Below are 22,300 nucleotides of genomic sequence, written 5' to 3'. Positions count from 1 at the left end.
AATTTGATTTTTCAAGAATTTAGTTTCTTAATCACTGAACTTTAATTTTACAACCAGTTTAGTGGAAGAAATGTTGTAGTTACTCCAAGTGCAGAGAGCCACCTGCCTTTAGAAGGTCATCTTGCTGTGCTGATTAGGCTAAGTTATAAAAAAAGCCTTACGTATCTTCATCTTGAGAAGACAAACTAAATTCCTCAGGTCCATAAAAATGTCTCTGTGTTGTGATTTTTAAAAATCCTAGTATAATTGGCTTCTATTGCAATCCTATAACATTTTAATTAGCATTATAACCAGGTAAAATACATTATCATGACTAAATTCTATATTGTGTATATTTAAAAATATTACTCTCAAAAGAAGAGGCAGAGTCCATAGACTTTTTCAGGCTCCCATTGGGTCCATAATATAAAAAAGTTACAGTGATCATCTTATAGTTATATCATCACTTGAATCTGTCAGTAAAAGCATGGAATATTCAGATTGTACCACCAAATGTTTTTGAAATCCTAAAGGTTGAGTTATTTGTGTTCCAGTTGTAATCTGAAGGGATGTCAAATTTGTTTTTGCTTTCCAGACTTACCCATCAACCTTTGCAACAAAGTCCTTTGGTTGGCGGGGGACTGGATGCCGTATTGACCACTACACCCCATCCAAACCTCAATTCTGTGCCGTTGCCTCAAGACCAGATGAGACAGAGACAGCAGCAAATCAGACAACAGAGGCTCCTTCAGGTGGGGATGTGATCAGTGAAAGAGAGAGCGCACAATCCTGCTGTTGTTGAACTATATAAGTAGACAAGTTTCTAGGAATGTTTGTATCTCTGTAGGGGAAGAGCTAGCCCAACACAATAGCTACAACTGAGTGAAGAGTAATTCTTCCTTCCTGTGCTATTGCCTATCAGCAAGAACAGCAATAAATGACATTTATATAGTGCTTTAAGATTTGCAAAGCACTTTATATGTGCTCTCTCATTTGAACCTTACAGCAACCTTGGGAGGCAGATTCTATGTATTCCCATTTTATAAATGGGAAAACTTAGACTAAGAGTTCAGGCAATTTGCCCAAAGACACATAGCCAATTAGTGTCTGAGGGAGCATTTGAACTCTAGTCTTCCTGACTCCAAATCAAGTAATCTATTATCCACTTAGCTACCTTTAATGTGAGAAGTAAGAGAAAAATAGATTTTTTCCAGGGTGGACCTCACAGTAACTCTACTGTCTTGGAAGATCTGGACTGTGTGCAAATTAGAGTCATTGAAGTTTGAAGATCTAATCCTCAGCTGAACAAATTTAAAAAATAAATAAAAGAACTGAATTGCTTTCTGGGGCCAATCTGAAGAATTGTTTCACATTAAATATTTCATTTTCAGTAGTAATAATACCTAAGCCAGAAAAAGAGAAAGAATATTATAGACCAATTTTCTGGGGATCCTTTTTAGGTCTAAATTTGTTTGTGTCTGTATGACTTTGATTTATCAATTAGAATGCCAGGTTGTTCATTTTAAACAGGGAAGTGGGAGGGTAATATATAGGATAATATATAGGACTAGATTCCGCATGTCCGCCATATCCTATTTTCATATCAAGATATTTAAGAAAGTGGATTTGTAATAAAAACAAAAGTGCAAGGTGGGCATTAAATTAGAACAAGGAAGTTGTATATTAAACCTTTAGGGAAAAAATAGCAACTCAATAGTTTAGCAATCAAGCCTTCTGCTCATCCAAACTTCTTGCAGAACACCTCCACCTCATGAGCTCTCTGTTTATGTCCCATTGGCCTGCATTCATTCCTTCTGCCTCCATAACTTTGTTTCCCATGTCTGCAATTCACTTTCCCCTCACGTCCAACTCTGAGCATCCTTAGCTTCCTTCTGACTTTAGCTTAGAGACTAGCTCCTCTAGGATGTCTTTCCTGATACTTCTTTTTACTTGTCTACAAATACTTCTGCACTATTCCTGTTAGAATTATAGGCATTGTTTCTGTGCTACCCAATAATAATACTTTTGCCCATTTGATACTTGGAATCAATGTTTGGTTTTTTTGCTTTTTTTTTTAATCCAACTGTGCCTTTTTCATTTGACACACATTAAACTATTATAACTTATTGAATTTTTTTTTTGAGATTCCACGTGGATCATTATCCCTTTGTTATCACAAAATTACTTTTAAGATAAACTTGTTACAATAAAAGACATTTTGGTTTATCTGATACAAAATATACTTATATTAGTGCCTCCTTGGTAGATGTTTTTGAAATACTAATTATTTGTGGAAATTTGAAAAGAAGAAAAAAAAAGCTGATAGTCTAAGCAGTTCACTTGATAAATCTTATAACTACTATAATCTTTGCGTTTAAGGATTTTTTCTTGAAATAAAAATGTAGTTTCTATTTTAAAAATCATTTAGATTTCCTTATATAATTTCTTCTCTTTGCTCCTTGCAGAGAGCTCCCTCTTGGCAACCTACAATTTTTTTTTTTAAATAAAAAAGAAAAAAAATTTACCAAAACCAAATGTTACATTTTTACTGATAACTTATGTTCTATACCTAAAATATTGCCCTCTTTTTCCCTTGTCCCCTCTCCAAAAGAATGGGGGAAGTTTCTTCTCATATTTCTTCTTTGGAATCAAGCTTGTACTTCATATTCTTGCAATATTCACTTTTTATTATTTTGTAGTTATTGACTTTTTGATTTACATTATTGTGATAGTATTGGGTATATTATTTCCTTGGTTCTACATATTTCCCTTTGCTTTAATTCACTTAAGCTGTTTCATGCTTTTCTATATTCATTTTATCCATGGTTGTTGTTGTTCTTTAAATAATGCAGTAATATTCCATTTCATTCACGTGCCATAGTTTGTTTAGCCATTTCCCCAATCAAGAAGAATCTAACTTATTTTTTGTATATTCATTATAGGTTAATGTTTATTCAATTTCAGAGGGTGACTTTTTAACCTTCTCCCCTAAATTTTGGAGGATGGTTTTTAGAGATTTGCAATCCTTTGTACACTGACTAAACTATGCACAGTATATTAACTCTTACTGTAACAGCAATAGGTCACAAAAACCATCTAGCAATTCTGTTGTTTTGATCAAGGACAGATATCCTCTGAAGATCCATCACCATTGGCCGTTTGCCAAATTGGACATAAAATCAGTCTTATTTTCACAGCCCTTCTGGGAGTTGGGGTCACTTTTTAGGCAGGTTCTGAATAACTCCAAAGACTTCACATAGAATAAGTACAATCCCCATTATTGTAGCAGGGATGGTGTGGAATCAATCAGTCAACTCAAGAGCCATAGAATGAATATCTTGGGAGGACTAGTCATGGGAATAAATCCACTGGGGAAACAGTGAAATATCTCAATCCTTTTCCCTCCCTCCACCCCCAATATCTTGAACAACTCTTCCATGGGTCTTAGTGCCTTATAAAGCTAAGCTTCTGCTAAACTAGGAGAAGGAAATTATAAGGGAGGACATGGCAAAACAGAAGAAGAGTGAAGGAAAGCTAAAATAAGAGATGTATGATGGAAGGTTTAAGTTGGGAGGTTTATGGATTAAGTTCTGGATTTGAAGTCAAGATATTTGGTTTCCACTTCTCACCCTAGCTGTTTGACTAAAGGCAAATCACTTCACTACTCTGAAGCTACTTTCTTATCTATATTATAAAGATAATACAATAATGGCACTACCCATCTCACAAGGTATGTGAGAAGAAATATATTTTGATGATCATATCTAAGAATTGGGGAATAATTGGTGGGATTTACAAAAAGGTATTTCAGCTCAATTCCTTGAAGAACTTTTTGTTAATCATCACTATACAGAGGAATGTACTGCCTTAGAGGGAGTAGAATCCTCTCCTTACTGAAATACTTTAATTTTAAAAAATAAAGAAATTTGTGAACTAAGAAAGAATTCTTCATGGATCAGTAGGATTTCACTAATGGGCTAGGGAGGGAATAAATTCAGTTAAGTTGAGCAAAAAAAAACTTTTAACAAGTTCACTGGCTTTATCCTGAATTTAAGATGACATGGGAGAAAGAAGGCAATATTTTACAGAAATCCAAAGGTTATAGAACATAAGTTATCAGTAAAAATATATCATTTGGTTTTGGTAAGTTTTTTTTTCTTTCTTTTAAAATTGTTGGTTATGAGGTAAAGAGAAGAGATTATATAAGGAAATGTAAATGATTAAAAAAAAATAGTAACTACATTTTTATTTCAAGAAATATCCTTAACAACGATTCAGTAGATTTCAGTGAACTGCTTAGACTATCAGCTTTTTTTTTCTTTTTTTCAAATATTGATCAGTTTTTTCTTCAGTTACAGCAGCAACAGCAGCAGCAGCCCCAACAACAGCAACAACAGCAGCAGCCCCAACAACAGCAGCAGCAGCAGCAGCAGCAACAGCAGCAGCAGCAACAACAGCAGCAGCAGCAGCAACAGCAGCAGCCTCAGGGTCAGCAGACACTGGGACTCCAACCAATGCAGCCACAGCAACCTTTGGTAAGAAAATTTGTTGAAGAACATAGATATGATTTTTTTTTCATATGACACATAAAAGCAATTTTTAAGTACATGGACTTTATGAATAATATTGCTGTAGGACTACACTACAGCACTTCTAGACAGAAGGAAGAAATAGATGAGAAGTAATTGAAAAGGTGAAAAGTCTGGCATAGAAAAGGCTTTACTTATCTAGATTTTTTTCTGTAGCTCAGCTTTCCCTCCGCCTTCCTTCTTTTCTCTTTCTTTTCTTCTCTCTCCCCTTCTTTCTCTTTCCCTCTCTTTTCTCCTCTGCCTTCTCCTTTCTTGTACTTTCTACCCCCTTTTTCTTTTCTCTTTCCTCCTCTTTTCTTCACCTTCCTCTCCTTTCCTTCTCCCATTTGTCTTTTCCTCTCCTTTCTTTGTATCCTCCTCCTTTCTTACACTTTCCCTGATCATTCTTTTCTCTAAATTCCTATTCTCTTTTTTATCCCTTTTCTTTTTTCTCTCCCTCTCTTCCTTTCCTTTTTTCTTCCTTTCTTTCCTCCCCCATTCTTATTCCCTCAAGTTTTTGATCACTCATAAAATACTGACTTTCCTAAATTGTAATTTAACCATTGAAAAAGTAAAGAAAATAGTAAAAGGTAGTGTTATTTTTTGAAAATTGATTTAAACCAACAAGAAGTAATGTATTGAAAGATATTTGCAACCCTGGGAAAGAAGTGACCATTCCACCTTAGATTTTACAAATGATTGTAAAAGAGAAGAAAGATGGGTAAAATATATGTACCCTAAATTTTTAGAAAGGAGCATTTTTGAAAATTATGGGTGTGTTTGAATAAAATATGTAAATAAAATGTTTTTTAAATTAAAATAAATATTGTACAGTAATAATGCAGTACAAAGCAATATATGCCTTGATACTAAAACAATGACATAGATAATAAGCACTCAAGGACAAAGGTATCAAATTTGCTTATGTTAAGTGCTAGGAAACACACTAAAATGTAATAGGGAAACATTTAACAAAATAAACAAAAATGCATAAGCTCATCGATAGTGTTAATATCTGGTGTCCTATATCATTATTTTGCCAATGAATGCTTTATTGACTCCATTTCTATTTGAGTTTGACACAATTGCTCTAGGATGTTAGGAATTTTAAGTCATAGAAGTGGAAAATAGAAAGAAAAATGGATTTGACAGTAGAAGATTGGGGTTAGAACTCTATTGTTTAACTGTGACTTAATTTCTCTGGAGCTTAATTTCTTCATCTGTTAAAAAAAAAAAAGAAGGGAGTTGGACTAATTTCTTAATCTGGAGTATAGTCTCTGAACTTTAGATAGATAAATAGAGGGATGAATGGATGGATGGATGGATGACTTAATGGGTGGATATATAGATGAAAAATAATGATTAGTGGGTAGGTAGATAGATGAAAATAATAATGATATTGGGTATAGATAGATGAAAAGTAATGATGGTGGGTAGGTAGATACATAGGTAGGTAAAAATAATGATGAGTGGTAGATGCATAGATAATTGGATGAATGGATGGAGGGATGAATGGATGGATGAAAGATGATGGTGGATGGATAGATAAGAAATAATGATGATGGGTGGAGGAATGGATGGATAAAAAAGAATAATATTGGGTAGATGGGTAGTAATAGATTCATCTCAATATAATTGGTTTCCTTTATTATCATTTTTTAAAATTTTATTTATTTAAAAACATGATTTTGAGAAGGAGTCCATAGATTTCACCAGACTTTTGTTACACAAAAAAGGTTCAAAACCACTGGGATAAATAATCTTTCCTGATCCATATACTAAAATCCTACTAGTAAAAGTAGGCTTCCTTAAGAAAATGACTGAGACAGACCTTTGCAGGCTATAAAAAACTGGAACTGGCTCTGTCCTGTTGCTTATTTAAGGAGAACTAAGTTCAAAGCCATCGTGTAATTAAGCCACTTAATTTCTCTGGCCTTTTAGTTCCTTCTCCTCAGGAAGAAAGAAGAAGGGAATAAGCATTTATTAAGAGCTTACTCCATGCCAGGCCTTGTGCTAATCACTTTACAAATATCATCTCGTTTGATCTCTAAAATGGAGATAATAATACCTGTGGCATCTTCCCTACAGTTTCTGTGAGGCTCAAGTGAGATAATGAGTGCACAGTGCTTTGTAGCCTTTAAATCTGTATAAAATTAGTTATTGCTGCCAAAGATGCTTCTTCAAATTGCCACTGGAACCACCAGGGACATTTGTAAGCCTGCACAAATACACTACTTTTCCAACATGGGACTGGCCAAATAGACAGATAAATGAAGTATCATTATATTAAGCTCACCAAATAAACTTAAAAGAAAGACCTCTGCTTTTAATAGTTAATTTAATAATCTTTTAAAAATAAATTTTAATGATTTCAATAATAATAAAGTTTAGTGCCTTTCTACTGAAGATAGAGAAAAACCCAACTTCACATATTGGAACTTGTGGTGACCACAGACTAATGTCCTTTTGTCATTTACTAACCTAGTAGTTTGGGAGCTATTAAAAAAAATCTAGAATTTAGAATAGGAATTTCTTTGCTCTTAAATAAGATCTTGGCATCTGTGGTCCTTGGCTTCATTTACCCTCTGGACTTGAAACTGTATTTTAAGATTTTAAAGTTAATGAGTTAGTTTCTGACTCCATCTGTAAACAGAGAATGGCCTTTCCTTAGAACTCCAGCCAGGATTTAAGAAAATGGTGTTTATATCCTTCCTGCTGTGTTCTTTCTTTTCATTTTAAACCCACGCTGCCTTAGCTAGTATCCTGGGAAAACATAGTAAAAGACAGTTTTAAAACTGGGATTTTTCAAAAGATTTGTCATTAGAATCCCATGTTTAATTACACAGCATATCCAAAATTCTATATAATCATTCAGATATTTGTATTTATCCCCTTTTAAGATTTTTTTAAAAGATATTTTTAATAAATGATGCATTAATCTTTAATCAGATATAAACATATGTCACATACTAAAGTCCCACACTTCCAGTGCTTTATACATATTCTTCAATAGTTGGTTTTGATTTTGGTTTTTTTAGAAATTTTAAGGGAATGAGGAAAAAGCAGACATTGTATTGTAATGCTCCTTTTGGAAAGGAAAGAGCTGGTTCTTATACATGGGATCTCTAAATGGAAAGCTTTGCTTTCCCTCCCATTCAAATTATTTGTTTCTGGTAGGCTTGTGGGGGGATGGGAGATTAGTGAATAAAATCAAATGATTTGGTTTTTAGAGCAAAGGGAAGAAAAATGCACCTGCTGTGTCACTTGATTAAAACTTTCTTTTTCTCTGATAAAAAAAAGAACAATTCCATTTAGATCGTCATATTAACATAATTTAGACCATCAATCCATTGGTTCTGGTAGTTATTCTGGCTGAGCTGCCAGGAAAAAGATTAAGTTCCTAGACTAGTGAAGAACCCCCTTTGTGCCTGCCTATAAACCTGTGTGCAAATAAAATTTAGCCTGCAGTTTTAAAAATTAATTTTTTTCAATTGACAAAAATAAATTTTATTTCCATCACTCTGTCCCCCATTGAAAAGAAAAAAAACCAAATCCTTTGTAATAAATATAGGTAGGTCCAGCAAATTTCCACACTGGCATTGACCCAAAAAAGTGATCAGTATGTAGAAGAGCACAGTTTACTGTTTGCTTTGGTGGTGGTGGGAGAAAGCATGCTAAGCATACAGATGTGCTTGATCCTCAGTGTATAGGGGCACTCTCTTTCCCTGGTGTCTTTGTTCTTAAATTGCTACTTAGTATAACCTGGTAGCTTCAAAGTGAATATTGGGACAACTAACAATTCAATTTTCCAGAAAGTTTTTCTTAAGATAATTTAAAATAAGTACTATAAAGATGATGGAGTCTTTCATCTAAGTATTTCAGAGAATTACAAATTTTTTGAAATCAAAGATAGTTTAGTATTCATCCTTCCCAATCTCATCTTTTTATTTTTTATTTGCCTTTTTTTACATCCCCCCATTTTTAAAAAAATTTTCATTTTATTTTATTTTTCATAGTATTTTATTTTTTTAAATTTCTATTTTATCTTATTTTTCCAAATACGTGCATAGTTTTCAACACTCATCTTTACAAAACCTTGTGTTCCACATTATTCTTCTCTCTTCCCCTTGCCCAAGAGAGCTAGCAATCTTATGTAAATTAAACATGTGCAATTCTTCTAATATATCTCCATATTCATCATGGCGCCCCCAAAAAATCCATCAAAGGGGAAAAATTACAAAAAAGAAAAAAAAAAACAAGCAAACAACAAAAGTTGTGGTTTTGATCCACATTCAATCTCCATAGTTCTCTCTCTGGATGCAGATGGCACTTTCCATCACCAGTCAATTAGGATTGCCTTAAATAACCTCATTGTTGTAAAAGAGCCAAGTCCATCCCAGATAAACATCACATAATCTTGCTGTTGCTTTATACAATGTTCTTTTGGTTCTGCTCATTTCACTCGGCATCAGTTCCTGTAAGTCTCTCCAGTCTTCTCTGAAATAATCCTGCTGATCATTTCTTATAGAACAACAATATTCCATAACATTTATATAACTTGCTCAACCATTCCCAAACTGAGGAGCATCCACTCAGTTTCCATTTTCTTGCCACTACAAAAAGGGCTGCTACAAACATTTTTGCACACATAATCCCCTTTTCCCGTTTTATGATCCTTTTGGACCCAGTAGAGATGCTGCTGGATCAAAAGGTATGCACAATTTAATAGATACAGTTCCAAATTGCTCTCCAGAATGGTTGGATCATTTCACAACTCCACTAACAATGCATTAGTTCCCATATTCCCTCAAACATTCACCATTATCTTTTTCTGTCATCTTAGCCAATCTGAATGGTATGAGATACTTCAGAGTTGTCTTAATTTGCATTTCTCTAATCAAATAGTGATTTAGAATATTTTTTTCTTATGACTAGAAATAGCTTTAGTTTCTTCATCTGAAAATTCTCTCTTCATATCCTTTGACTATTTATCATTTGATCAACTTTCTCTCTCTCTCTCTCTTTTCTGAGGCAATTGGAATAAGTGACTTGCCAATCATGCAGCTAGGAAATCTTAAGTATCTGAAGTCAGATTTGAACTCAGGTCCTCCTGACTTCAAGGCTAGTGCTCTATCCACTGCACCACCTAGCTGCCTCTAAATATTATCTTTTTTTTAAAAGGAAATAAAAGTTCACAGAGGGAATCTCTTCCTGCCATCCTGATATTCCTTTTGCCCTCCTGTGTACCTTCTCTAAAACAGACATTTGGAAGGAGCATTAGAGAAAATAGTTGAACCCTTACTCTATACCTTTGCATTTTATTCTTTAAACAAAAAACAAAATCTTAAAAAACAAAAACAAACCTTAGTAATGATAGAGTTTACAATCATGAAATTGTTTTAATTCCTAGACTGTAATTGACAGTAAGGGAGTATAGTCAGTGTCAAATGCCCAATTTTAAAAAACTTTTTAAAGGGAATTCTAGACCTGTATAATTATGTGGGTATTCCAAGCAGTAATGGAATCTGTAGCTTAAAGTCTAAGGCCCTGAAATGAGTTTGATAACTGTTATATGTCAGAGACAAGAGCAGACCTCATTTCTTCCTCACTCTTAAGATCAGCCCTTTATTCTTCAGGGCTTATAAGATAGTCAGCAAATGCTCTCTGAGGATTGGCATTTCCCTGATAACCACTGGATTCTTCACCCATTTCATTTTTGGAGCTGAAAATAACTTGGAGGTTTAAAAAACTAATTATATTTCCAATAAAAATACAGAATGTCTGGTCAGAAAAGGAGTTAGGGAATCTCCCTTGCGGAGTCATCACCCAAGTCCCACCTTCCTTATACCTTCTTCTGTTCTCCCTTTACATTCTCACCCTGTTCATCTGAAACCCAATAGGATTCTTTGCTTTTTCACTAAACACGTCCTTGCTTCTAAACTTAACTTTCCTGTCTTATTTTTATTTTGTCAGGATAGCATCTCCTCCCAGTTGCCTGGGTTTGCCATCCAGGAGTAATCCTCAACTCTTTACTCTCCCCCACTTCCTATATTCAATGAGTGGGCCATCTCAGATGAAATCATCTATTTCTCTCTAATCGCCTCACAACTCCCCTAATCAAGGCACTCGTTATCTTTTGCTTGAACTATTTTTCCAGTTTCCTCTCCCTGCCCCTATTTCAGGGAATCTGCTAAATCCATTCACACCTGCCAAAGTATTGTTCCAAAATGCAGGTATGACCCCATTACTTTTCAGCTTGAGAAGCTCTAGGAAAAAATACAAATGCTATTGTTGAATATCTCAAGCCCTTCCCAGGTTACTCATTACCTGCCATAAATGATTTCTTATTCATAGCATTCATTCCTCCATTATCTCGTCTGTACACACAATGACTGCCATTTCAGAATCCTCCCCCTCCTCATGGGCTGGCTATTAAGGGTTCAGTTCAAACCCTACTTCCTTCAAGAGGTCTTTTCTTGTTCATGTCCTCCCAATCATCATATAATCCTGTTTTTATATTGTATTTATTTATCTGTGAATATATGTGAAAATTTATCATATACTCCCAGGATAATGTAAGAATTTCTCACTTTTGTAATTACATCCTCAAATCCTGACACATAGCAGGCAATTATTAGAAGTGCTTATTAATTGATCTTAATTAGTGTCGCTTCTCATTACGGCTTTTCATAATGACTTGGGCTAGATTGGGCTAGATTTAGAATTTCACTGAGTAATAGCTGATTAATTTGGACTAGGAGTCACATTACAGCAAAGTGCTGATTAGTAAAAATAATAAATTCCCTGGAATGGTCACATTATTTGAATTCATACAACATTTTTTCCATTGGGTTAGAACCAGCTGCCATATTTTACATAACTATAAGTTCAACTAGTATAAATTCAGATATATATTATTTTTCCAGTAATCAAGACTTAGCCATATTCCTTTTTATTTTAACTTTAGGCAACTGACTTCATATAATAAAAACCTCCAGTAACTTGTCTACATGCCACTTCTGTCTGTCATTATGCTGAAATATGAATTAAAAATTGCTTCATTGTGTAAAATGTCTTTATAGAAAGCTCAATGATTACATACTTTATTATATTTTTTCTCTCATCTTTTTTTTAAAAGAAAAATTATTACACATTTATAGGATGCCTTAAAATTTACAAAACACTTTCCTCCCAACAATCCAGTGAGGTAGGTAGTGAAAGTATTGTTGTACCTTTTTTTTACAGATGAGGACACTGAGACTCAGAAAGATAGAGGCCCAGGGCCACACAGCTAGTAAGTTTCAGATCCCGGATTTGAACTCAACCCTCTAATGTTCTATGGATTCATAGCAGGTTGTATTAATCATCACCATGGCAACATATTTGAACTTCTTTTGTTTGCCAAGATTGGCTTAGTATTTTCTTCTGTCATTATTGATCATCATAAGTCCATAAGCACAACATACCCTCAATTGAAAAACAAAACAAAACATTTTCTCGTTGAGCTATCAGTTGGATTAGAAGGCGTCTCAGGGCCCAGAGAGTCCATGATTCTACAAAGGAAGGGAACAAGTCAGTAGTAACACCAAATTTTCAAATATGGGAGACTAGGGGAGATGGCAGAAACAGAGAGAAGGCATGGGGGGGAAGAATACATTCAGATCCCGCCTCAATGTCATCTGGCCCCAAGATCCTGAGCAGGAGACAACCCCTCCACTCTGGACTTTAATTTATATTTATTTACAAATATAATAAATTTATAATTTATAAAATTATATAAATTAATTTAATTTAATTTATAACATGAGGGGTTTGGATTCTGAAGTTTCTTCCGACTCTAACTCTTGGGCCCAGTAGGCGATAATAAGCACAGTTTTGGACGTGCTGAGTTTGAGGCACTAGAGAAATATCCATGGAGAGAAATTCTTGTTGGGAGAAGTTGAGGAGAAGATAGGAAAATGCTAAAGACAAACTTTGCCCAGTTCTTAGTTTTGTCTAAGCCCATGAAAACGGAAGAGAATTATTTTTCTTCTCTTCATCTTTGGAAAAAACCATAAGATCTCCCTACTCCCATCTGGTCAGATTAGCAACTTTAGCTCTATTCCATTAAGAGAGCATTTGTTAGCTAATGCTGCTACTTTGGGGAAAAAAAGTCCAGATTCTAACAGTTGACTTAGAAACAAATGTTCGAATCAGAAACCTTCCACGCCAGTGCTTATTTATATTTTATGTGTCATGGACCCCCTGGCAGTCTAGTGACACTTGTGGACCCTTTCTGAGAGTAATATATTAAAATTTTTTTAAAATACATATAATTACAAAGGATATTAATGATAAAGTTCAATTATACAAATATTTCTTAAAGTTCGTGAATTCCAATTTAGATAATTGCTTTAAAAGCAGAAGTTTTATCCATCATAAAATGGCAGAAGATGACTTGTAGAAATTCATCATTTCCTGTTCTTAAGCGCATCCTAGTTTTTTGAACAATTTCTATCCTTCTTAAAAGGACATGAAGTAGGCAAGGGACGTAGTCATCCGATGGAAAAAATGACAGTCAGAAAAAATGACAGTGTACCTTCCACCGAGGCACATCTTCACTTTTAATGCTCAAACTGATACGTTGCTCATACAGTTCCCAGAATGTAATGCTTTTGTTTCCATTTTAATTTGGAGTGAAGAATTTTGCTTTGGTCAAAAACAGTCTGAAGAAAGGAGCATGTGTATGTGTTTGTGTCTGTGTGTTGTTTTCCATGGTGGTCCCTGGTCTAGTCGCTCCCACCATCATTCATCCTCATCTCCTTTTGTGATTACAGTTCCCCAGGCAAGGCTTACAACAAACACAGCAGCAACAGCAGACTGCAGCATTAGTCCGACAACTCCAGAAGCAGCTTTCTAGTGAGTATTGTTCCCCTTGAACATGGATAGGCAGTTCCTAGACTCCCCGTGGGGAGGAAGGGTGCAATATCATTCTCTCCTTTGGTTTGGACCTGGGATTTTGCAAGAGAATATCTCCCACTCACCATCTATGTTCAATGGAAAAGTATATCGTTATTTTCATTTGCAAAGTAAAAACTGAATCAGTGTCTGTTTTCATGTGAGAAAACGTTGCTGTCTTTTAAAATTCCTACTCTGACACTGTTTAAAATTCATCTGAAGAATATGTTTTTGAAGGGCTTTTTTATTCCTGTTCCTAAAATTACCTTAGTTTCTCAAGGGAATGTCACAAAGATTTCCTCTTTTTTTGATTACAGAATACTTAGTGGATGCCATTTTTTGTCAGTCAAGTTTGTCTGCTTTTATGAAAATATTTATTTTTCATAAAAGCAAAATAAATGTAATTACCATTGGTAAAATGCAATATGGATATTTTAAGATTCTGTTACTTAGCCTTAAAAAAAACTTATTTTAAAAATACACTTTATTAGGGGAAAGAAAAAATTGGCAAAATCCAGGGTACCTTTGGTTACATATACTTTTCCAAATTTTCTTTTTTACTACCCTTTTTTTTTTACTTCTTCAATTTACTTAAGATTTTTTTTTAAAACTCATCAGCATGTACATAACTAGCTACAATTTGATATGATTAATTTTTTTCTCTTTAGGTAACCAGCCACAACAAGGAGTAACTCCGTATGGGCATCCTTCACACTTCTGAAACGTGGCCGAAGAAATGATACCTAGTTTGATGTTTGCACTGAAGAATAGCAAATCAAATCCAATGCACTAGTTATTCTTATAAATTTTCGTTTGTTTTTTTTTCCCTATGGTTTATTTTTGCCTCAAATTTTTTTTTTGGTACTACATCTAATGAAGCTTTAACAAAAAGCAGAAAGACACTTTGTTTGGGTTTGTTGCATTCAGCTTTAAAATCATTTCCTGAGTTTGCTTCATCTGGGCAAACTTCCATGAAGAGTTTTGTGGGGAAGCATTTAAAATTGGTGCTTTTCTGAATCTTCGCATTTCAAAAAGAATGAAGAATACCTGGATCTTACCTTTTTATTTATTAGTAGCAAAGCATTTTGGGAGGAGCTGCGCTGGACCAAATTGCTCAGTTGAAAGGCGGGACAGATTTTGAGATGCAGGTTGACTTGCTCATTAAGTGCTCACCTCTCACATCCTTTAACAGTGAAAAGGACATTTCTATTCATTTTAAATGTTTGTAATTTCATAAGCACTTTATAAACTTTTTTTGTTGTTGTGATTCAATGATAGAATTTTGTTCTCTCACTTTCCTTGTGGTCAGAAGGTGCTGACAAGTTTCTTGCTTATATTTAAATTTCCTAGGAGTTAAAGGTAAAGCTGCAAGCTGAGGTTCTTAAACCTCATTAGCGATAGCTGTGTTCTAAAATTGCTTTCAAGCGGGAATCTCCATGACGATGGGACTTTTTGAGATGGACAGAGTATCATTTCCAAAGGCCTGAATTTACCACAATGGAATCACTATTATTTCACGCGTGAGCCGGCAAGATGACTGGCCAAGTTCTTTCCTAAATTTACCAGCTTAACAAAAGTCCCTGTCCCCATCCTAGGCAAGTTCTTCAGAGCTGTTCTGAAGCTTTGTAGTGCTCAGCCGTGGCACAGTTTCCCCAGAATCTGGCCCTAAGGCCCCCAAAGCTATCCCTCTCATAAGATATACTTAGCTGTTTTGTTTTGTTTTGGTTTTTTGTATGGTAAGTATTTGCTCTTTTGAACTTAATTATTATCGTTAGTGTCAGTCCTGGTTGTGTATTGCCTATACTGTATTTATAAATCGGTGCAAAAAAAGCACAAGTAAATTATACATGAGATTTATTATAGAGAAATTATAACTATTTTAACTTTGTTCAAGTATGTGGTAATTTGCTCATATTAGAGTAAAAATTACGGTAAATGATTATCAGTTTGTGTAACTTAAGAGTATTCCATATGATATTTTTTTAGAATTAGATGCACAAATTTTGAATGTGAAAATTGCAGGGCATTTTAAAAACATATGGGGATATTTTCCCTGGTCTGTATTCATTCTTTTCTTTTTTTCTTTTTGCCATATGATTTTACATGTACAATAGTCAAACATACTGTGAATAGATGTCTATACTGAGCAAACTGCATAGAGCGGCATTTTCCCATGAATGCCCCTAATTCCACAGTAGGTGGTGATTTTGTTTTAAAATGCATTCTCTAGGTGATTTGTATTTTCTGTGTGAGTGACTCATTGCACATTTTGACAAATGCAAATAACCTCCGATTCCCATCTGCTTACTTTTGCCGTGGTAACATTCATGTGGACTGCTTTGTACACTGTGAAATCCTCCATTCCAGCCTGCGTATTCTCAGTTGACTCCGGGCTGGGGAAGACTTTGCCAAAACATTGAGACCATTGTCATCCTTGAATTAAGTTTGTCTTTCTTTTCAGAACACGTGTCTTATGAAATTCAGTTTTTAGTTTTGAGAATCATCCTCAATGTTAGTGAAGCTATTCAAGTTAATCTCTACTTGTTACTCAAATAACATCACCAAGTTGACGAAACGACTAGAATGTGACTCTCATGTGTAGTTAGTCATGTTTCTTTTTTCATTCCCTCTGCCCTTTGAAATCACTGGCATTAAAAATGCCATTCTTAGGTGTTTGGGGATATTTTTTTTCTGGCTTAGCTCAAAGAGCAAATGACAGTAATACTCTTTTTAGAATAATTGTTACAATCGCATAGCATTTGTAAGCACTTTATATTTTGCAGAAGTTATTTCAAGTAATTTTATTAGTTGTAACTCACATGAAAAACCTGAGCGAGATCAGTATGATGATGTCCATTGGAGACTGAAGAAGGCAGATCACTGAAGGATTCCATCACTCATGGACCATGTGGGATGTGGGTTATAAAGTTAAGGCAGGAAATCAGGTTTCCTAAATATTGATCCTAAAGGGGAAAAAAACCAATCTATCCCCAAAATCAATAAGCCCACATCTTATTTTTCTCAATTAATTTTCATCCTAAGACTTTAAAAAAAATAAATGCAACATTTTGCACTCAAATAACTGGTAATTTAACCCCAAGTAAAAGCCTGCTAGTACACCCATTGATGCATCCTGATATTTCATATGGTGAGGGTAGGTAGAGGGAATTTCCATAGTTTGGAGAACAGAATCCTCATCCCATTTCAAAATAGGAACTAAATTGCAACATGGTATAGAACAGCTATTAGATCTTTTGAATTTAAATGACTCTTTCTTCTTTACCAATATCAGTTCATTTCATGTATATGGGTGTATGTAAATATTCAGCACACACACACTCTCAAAGGATTTTATTTACCTTTAACTTGGCAGGAAGTTGGAGACAAGTTAATATAATAAATGGCATCTCTGCCATCCATCCCAACCAGTGCAGTCATTGGATAACCTCAAAAGTAGGGCAATTAAAATGTTATCCTATTTAAAGAATGTCTAACAATGGAGACAAGCCATTGTTTGTGTTTTTCATGTGCTAAGATGTAGGGCATTTAAAACATAAACACTGACATGCAGCTACTGGTAGATGAACCATCGTCTATATATTCTCTGTGGGATTGGCATTTGGTAGTGATGGGGGAGGGTCAGGTAAGGGAATGAAGGTACCATCCTCTATTTTAAATGCTCAAGAGATGATCTATACAAAGCCTGTAGAACCTTCCAATTTATTGGCCCAATTTTCTTCCTTAAAAAGTAGGTAGGCATTTAAATTTATGATAGAAGATTTATGCTGGACTATCCTACCGTTAGAGCTAAAAAGAGGTTAATGACCTATAACTTTCCCAGGATAGATTAATTCCTATTGAATTGATCACTTAATATGAATGCAATTCAGTGAATTAGAAACAAAAGCATTTCATAAAAGATGACTGAATTATCTTTTGATTTGAAATGCAATGAAATTTCATTTTATAGCCTATACGTTCCCCACTTAACACTTTCTTATAAAGAAATTGTCTGTTTTTTAAAGGCTAAATTAGTTCATAATTCAGTGTGGCATTCCCTGCAGAGAAGAAACAGCTTAATAGAGGGGATAGTAAAGTGAGAAAGACCTACCTCAGGTCCTGCTTCTGATACCTCCCTATGCCTTTGTGATCATGTGTAGGTCATTTAACTTTGCAGTGCCCTAGGCAACTTGGATTAGACATTCAAGATGAGGGACCCATTTTTATTGATGAAGATAGTTTACCTAGTGAATGGAAACTCACATCTTACCAGGATACTCACAAATCAGGACTAAATTCTCTCCCTCTTCTCTTCTTTCTTTCCCACTCTCCCTTCTCTCTCCCCCTCGTCTTTGTCCTCCTCTTCCTCTTTCTCTATTCCCCTCTTCCTCTCTTCCTCCTTCCCTCCCTCCTTTCCCCCTTTCTTTCCCTCCCTCACTTTCTCTATCCCTCCCCCTTCCCCGCCTATCTTTCTCTCCTTCCTTCCATTCCCCCTTTTTCTCTTCCTATTTCTTCCTTCCCTTTCCCCCTCTCTCTTCCTTCTCCCTCTCTCTCTTTTTCCCTCTAATTCTCTTCTCTCTCTTCCCTTCCTCTCTCTCTCCCTCCTCCTTTTCCCTCTCCCTCTCTCTCTCATATATCCACATACATACACACATTTCTAAAGCTTGGGGTCTCTAGATTTTCTAATTTTTTTTCAAAGTTTCCTTGTGTCATTAGTAGAGAGATTGTTGGATCATAATCACCTTTTCCTTTACATTATTTAAGTTCAGTTACATTTTAAATTTGAAAGAGTCTGACAGCATTTATTGTTAAAAATAGAGCTATTAAGACTTTTAAAAAATTCCCCATCAAAGAAAATTTAGTGTGAAAGTATAATATGTCATAAGTAAGACAGTTCAACATTTATCTTCTGTAGGCTTTGACAAAATATGTATAAACAAATTATAAACTGTTTGTATATCAGGATGGTAGTTTGCCACTCATAACACGGTGATCTTACTTGGTTTTCCATAATGTGGGTGCCATGTTTATAGTGATACAAGATGGATACTAGGCAACTATAGGGGTGGAAGAATAGGTTTTATCCTTTACTGAAGAATTCAGGTACATTCAAGATTTCTTATTTTATGGGAAAATAGTTTTATTGGTCATTATTATTTGTTGGCAAAATAAAAGTGCCTTAAGTTAAAGTTTGTTTTGCAACCCATTTGGTCTTTGAAGAAATCAGTAGGAGTTCATCATGCAAGATTTTTTTTCCAAGTGTGTTTTTTTTTTTGCATGTCCATTGTAAATTTAATACTGTAAATGTATTTAAAATCATTTACATGCCTATGGCTGCCTTTGATTAAACTTCTTCCCAAAATAGACTCTGTCCATATGTTGACTCTGTTGGAATGGTTACTTATTTCAAATCACTTGAACATAAGTGGTTGCATAATCACTCCCAAGCTGATTCCTTGCTGTGCAAGTATACATCCCTGAATCTGAAGTCTTGGGGTTCTGAAGAATGAGTGTGCCTTGTGGGCGAAGGAGTTCGCTTCTGGTGGACCTGGCTTTGCTTGCTGCAGAAAGCACCGAGTGATTGGGCGTTTCCCAGGTGACTTCTGGCTTGGGTATCCCCAGAGCCATGCAGTGGAGCTGAATGGCTGCTCCAGTCAACGTGCGCACGTTCCTCGGGGGCCGATTGGTAATCCGGGGTGGGTACGCCACAATCATAACATGAATGGTGATCGCCGCTTCACCAATGCTGTTCCGAGCTTTACATGCATAGCTTCCTCTGTCTTGGGGAACGGCCCTGCTGATGACTAAGGTGCCATTTTCATGTAATGTGTATTTTCCATTCATTTGAGGCTTGTCTATCACATAACCACTGGGCGCTGTCCAGATGATATTTGGTTTAGGGTTTCCATCAGACATACAATGAAGGGATACAGATTCCCCAGTGATGCTCTTTATTGTCCCCTGCACATATGTAAGAATAACGGGTTTCTGACCAATTTCCAAAATAATTAGTTTTTCAATGTAGCCAACTTTATTTCTCGCAGTACAGCGGTATTTCCCGGCATCCTCCCTAGTTGGCTTAATGATAATCAAAGAACCATTTCTTCTTAGCTGATAATGGGAATTTGAGCTTTCACTGGAAAATCGTGTGCCATTAGGTAAAAGCCAAATGATTTCTGGGGGTGGATTTCCATCAACTGAACAATTCAGTGCTAAAGGCTTCCCGGGATGAGCCACAACTTTCTCATTAAATGGATTTCTGAATGTTGGTCGTCGTAGCATTTCTAATACCTTCAACTGCACAACCAAGACACTCTCTCCACCCTCATTCCGAGCAATGCAGATCAATTCTGCAGAGTCAGTGAGTCTTACATTTCTTATCTCTAAGGTGCCATTCTTGTATACAGTAATCCTGCTTCCATAATACGGCGCAGTGAGGAAAATGTTGTCGGGCATAATCCACATTATTTCTGGCGGAGGCGTCCCTTCTGCTCGGCAGTCCAGGTATTTCTTGGAGTGCTGAATGGCTGTTGCTTTGATGACTGTTTTATTGGAATACAGGCCATTGATCAGGGGTAGTTTGGAGACTACATCCAATCTATACAGTCTTGTGTCATCCCCACTAGGATTTCGTGCAACACACATGTACTCTCCAGAATCTAGCAACTTCACCTTGCCAATAGATAACGATCCATTGTCATGCAACACGTACCTGTCTGTGGAAGATGAGATTATGTCACTAGAAGGGAGCAACCAAAAAATTTGGGGTTTGGGCTCCCCGATGACTTCACAGACAAGGAGTGCGGTTTCTCCAGCAGTCACCCTGATGTAAGTCTTGTGGCTCTGTCTTATCCGAGGGGCAGCTGTAACAACTGTCAGGTGAACCTTCATTTCATCTTTTCCTAGAGTGTTCTGTGCATAACAGGTATAATCTCCTTCCTCTGCAATCCCAACCTTGTTGAAATACAGAGTACCGTTATCAAAAAGGATATAGCGTCGCGACCGGCGCCTGCTATCATCTGCTTGCATAACGTTGTTTATCATCGTTCCATCTGGCAAACTCCAAGATATCTCTGGCACAGGGGAGCCAGAAGCTTTGCAGTCAACTTGGAAGTCCTTCCCGTGCAGCACTTGCTTCTTGAAATGCTGCTTGTGGTCGATTTTGGCCGGTTTCATTCTCAGGCTCACTTTCATCAGAATCAGGTCATCGCCCATTTTGTTTCTGGCCACACACAGATAATCACCTGCATCTTTTTCAGTGACTGCTCCAATAAGCAAGGACCCATTGGGGTAGACATGGATTCGGCTGCCCATCCTGAGGGGGAAAAAGATTCATTATAACATGGAAGGGAGAAGGAAGAAAAAAAATCATCACAAATAAACCTGGATTTATGATTGTTTTCTGAAACTTTTGCAGTTCCGTTGTTTTTATTTTCTAATCTATTTTACCAAGTAGTATGAGTCATAACTGGAAAAAAATTTATTTGTGTTTACTTCATAAAAAAAAATCCATGTTGTGTTTTGAAACTTTGAAATTTAAAAAAAAATCAAAGGCTTTTATTGACTAGTTGGTCTCACATTTCGCATTACCTGCATTTAAATTAAGAATTTCATTCTATGAATATAGGCTCTTGATGCAAGAAAATGTTCACATTTATTGAGAGAAAATATGCTAGGAATTACCGAATCATCATCATAGTTAATAATCTAATAATAGACCCTGGAGAACATTTTTATATTAAAAAATCTGAAAAGAATTATTTTCACAATGCACTTAGTGTAAATATAGTGTAAATAGATGTTATATGATTTTCATTTTGTGGTTTTGGGATGCTTTTGTTAAGAAAATCCCTTAGCATCTTCCATCCCTACAAAGATATTTATGGAGACGCGTAGGAGCCCCTATAAGAACATTTGTTCTATCACTTCGGAAGTGAAGTCACTTTTACAGGCAGTTGCCCTTCTTGCCTGCAACAGGTTCCAAGAAAAAACCTTTGGAGAGGGAAACAAAGATGGCTAGATGGATGAATGAATCAATGAAATCCTATGACCTAGTCACTGCATAACATGAAATTCACCTATTTGGCCACTAGATGTCAGGGATACACTTACAAGATGAAATGCTAGTTAAAAAGGGGCAAAAACATCCTTTTTAAGATTATAGATTTAGAGCTAGAAAGGACCTTGCTGTTCTGATGTCTTAGCCATGGCTGGCTCTTTGTGACCCCCATTGGGGTTTTCTTGGAGAAGTTTGACATTTCCTTCTCCAGCTTATTTTATAAATCGGGGAAAAAAGTAAACAGGGTTAAATGGCATGCCTAGGGTCACACAGCTAAATAAGTTATCTGAGGAAAGAACTGACCACACAAAAAAGTCTTCCTGTCCCTGCACCACCTGGCTGCCCATAGAAGGGACCTTAGGAACCATTGTTATAAAACTTTTCAGTTTTTACCAAAAAAGCAGACTGAGGCACAGAGAACGGAAAGTTACCCACCAGGGTCACAAAGCTACAAGTTACCTGACTAGGAAGATTTTGAACCCAGACTTTCCTTACTCCTACACCTAAACACTAAAAATCAGGATCTGATGAATGAACAGATCATTGCTCTCCAGTAAATGCCCTTTAGGCAGATGAACTGAAAAGCACAATTTGAGTGAAAATGAGAATTGCCTTTTGATAACTAAGCAGGCCAACCTTATTAATTACTGAATTTGTGTTTAGAGCAAAATTTAGATTCATGTCTTTTAAAAAATATTAACACTTTTATTTTCTCTGGTTCATATCTTGATTCGCTGACAGTGGAAGTGCTCCTCCT

General features: G+C 35.8%; 2 protein-coding genes across 9 annotated transcripts in view; one reads left to right on the top strand and one right to left on the bottom strand.

The window, feature by feature from the left end:
* The window catches only part of MED12L (mediator complex subunit 12L), a 560,363-nt gene extending 541,515 nt beyond the window's left edge, over positions 1–18,848 (top strand). For all 5 annotated transcript variants that reach the window (XM_074298321.1, XM_074298320.1, XM_074298318.1 and 2 more), the window contains 4 exons: positions 575–731; positions 4,332–4,514; positions 13,364–13,445; positions 14,153–18,848. In XM_074298321.1, the coding sequence (XP_074154422.1) occupies positions 575–731; positions 4,332–4,514; positions 13,364–13,445; positions 14,153–14,205 (475 nt within the window). In that variant the 3' untranslated portion in view covers positions 14,206–18,848. The remainder of the gene's footprint in view (positions 1–574; positions 732–4,331; positions 4,515–13,363; positions 13,446–14,152) is intronic.
* IGSF10 (immunoglobulin superfamily member 10) overlaps positions 18,600–22,300 on the bottom strand; it is a 28,841-nt gene continuing 25,140 nt past the window's right edge. For all 4 annotated transcript variants that reach the window (XM_074298312.1, XM_074298315.1, XM_074298313.1 and 1 more), the window contains exon 7: positions 18,600–20,799. In XM_074298312.1, the coding sequence (XP_074154413.1) occupies positions 18,891–20,799 (1,909 nt within the window). In that variant the 3' untranslated portion in view covers positions 18,600–18,890. The remainder of the gene's footprint in view (positions 20,800–22,300) is intronic.

Source organism: Sminthopsis crassicaudata, chromosome 3, assembly GCF_048593235.1.
Source record: "Sminthopsis crassicaudata isolate SCR6 chromosome 3, ASM4859323v1, whole genome shotgun sequence".
Lineage (NCBI taxonomy): Eukaryota > Metazoa > Chordata > Mammalia > Dasyuromorphia > Dasyuridae > Sminthopsis > Sminthopsis crassicaudata.
This window is presented reverse-complemented; position numbering and strand designations above follow the sequence as displayed.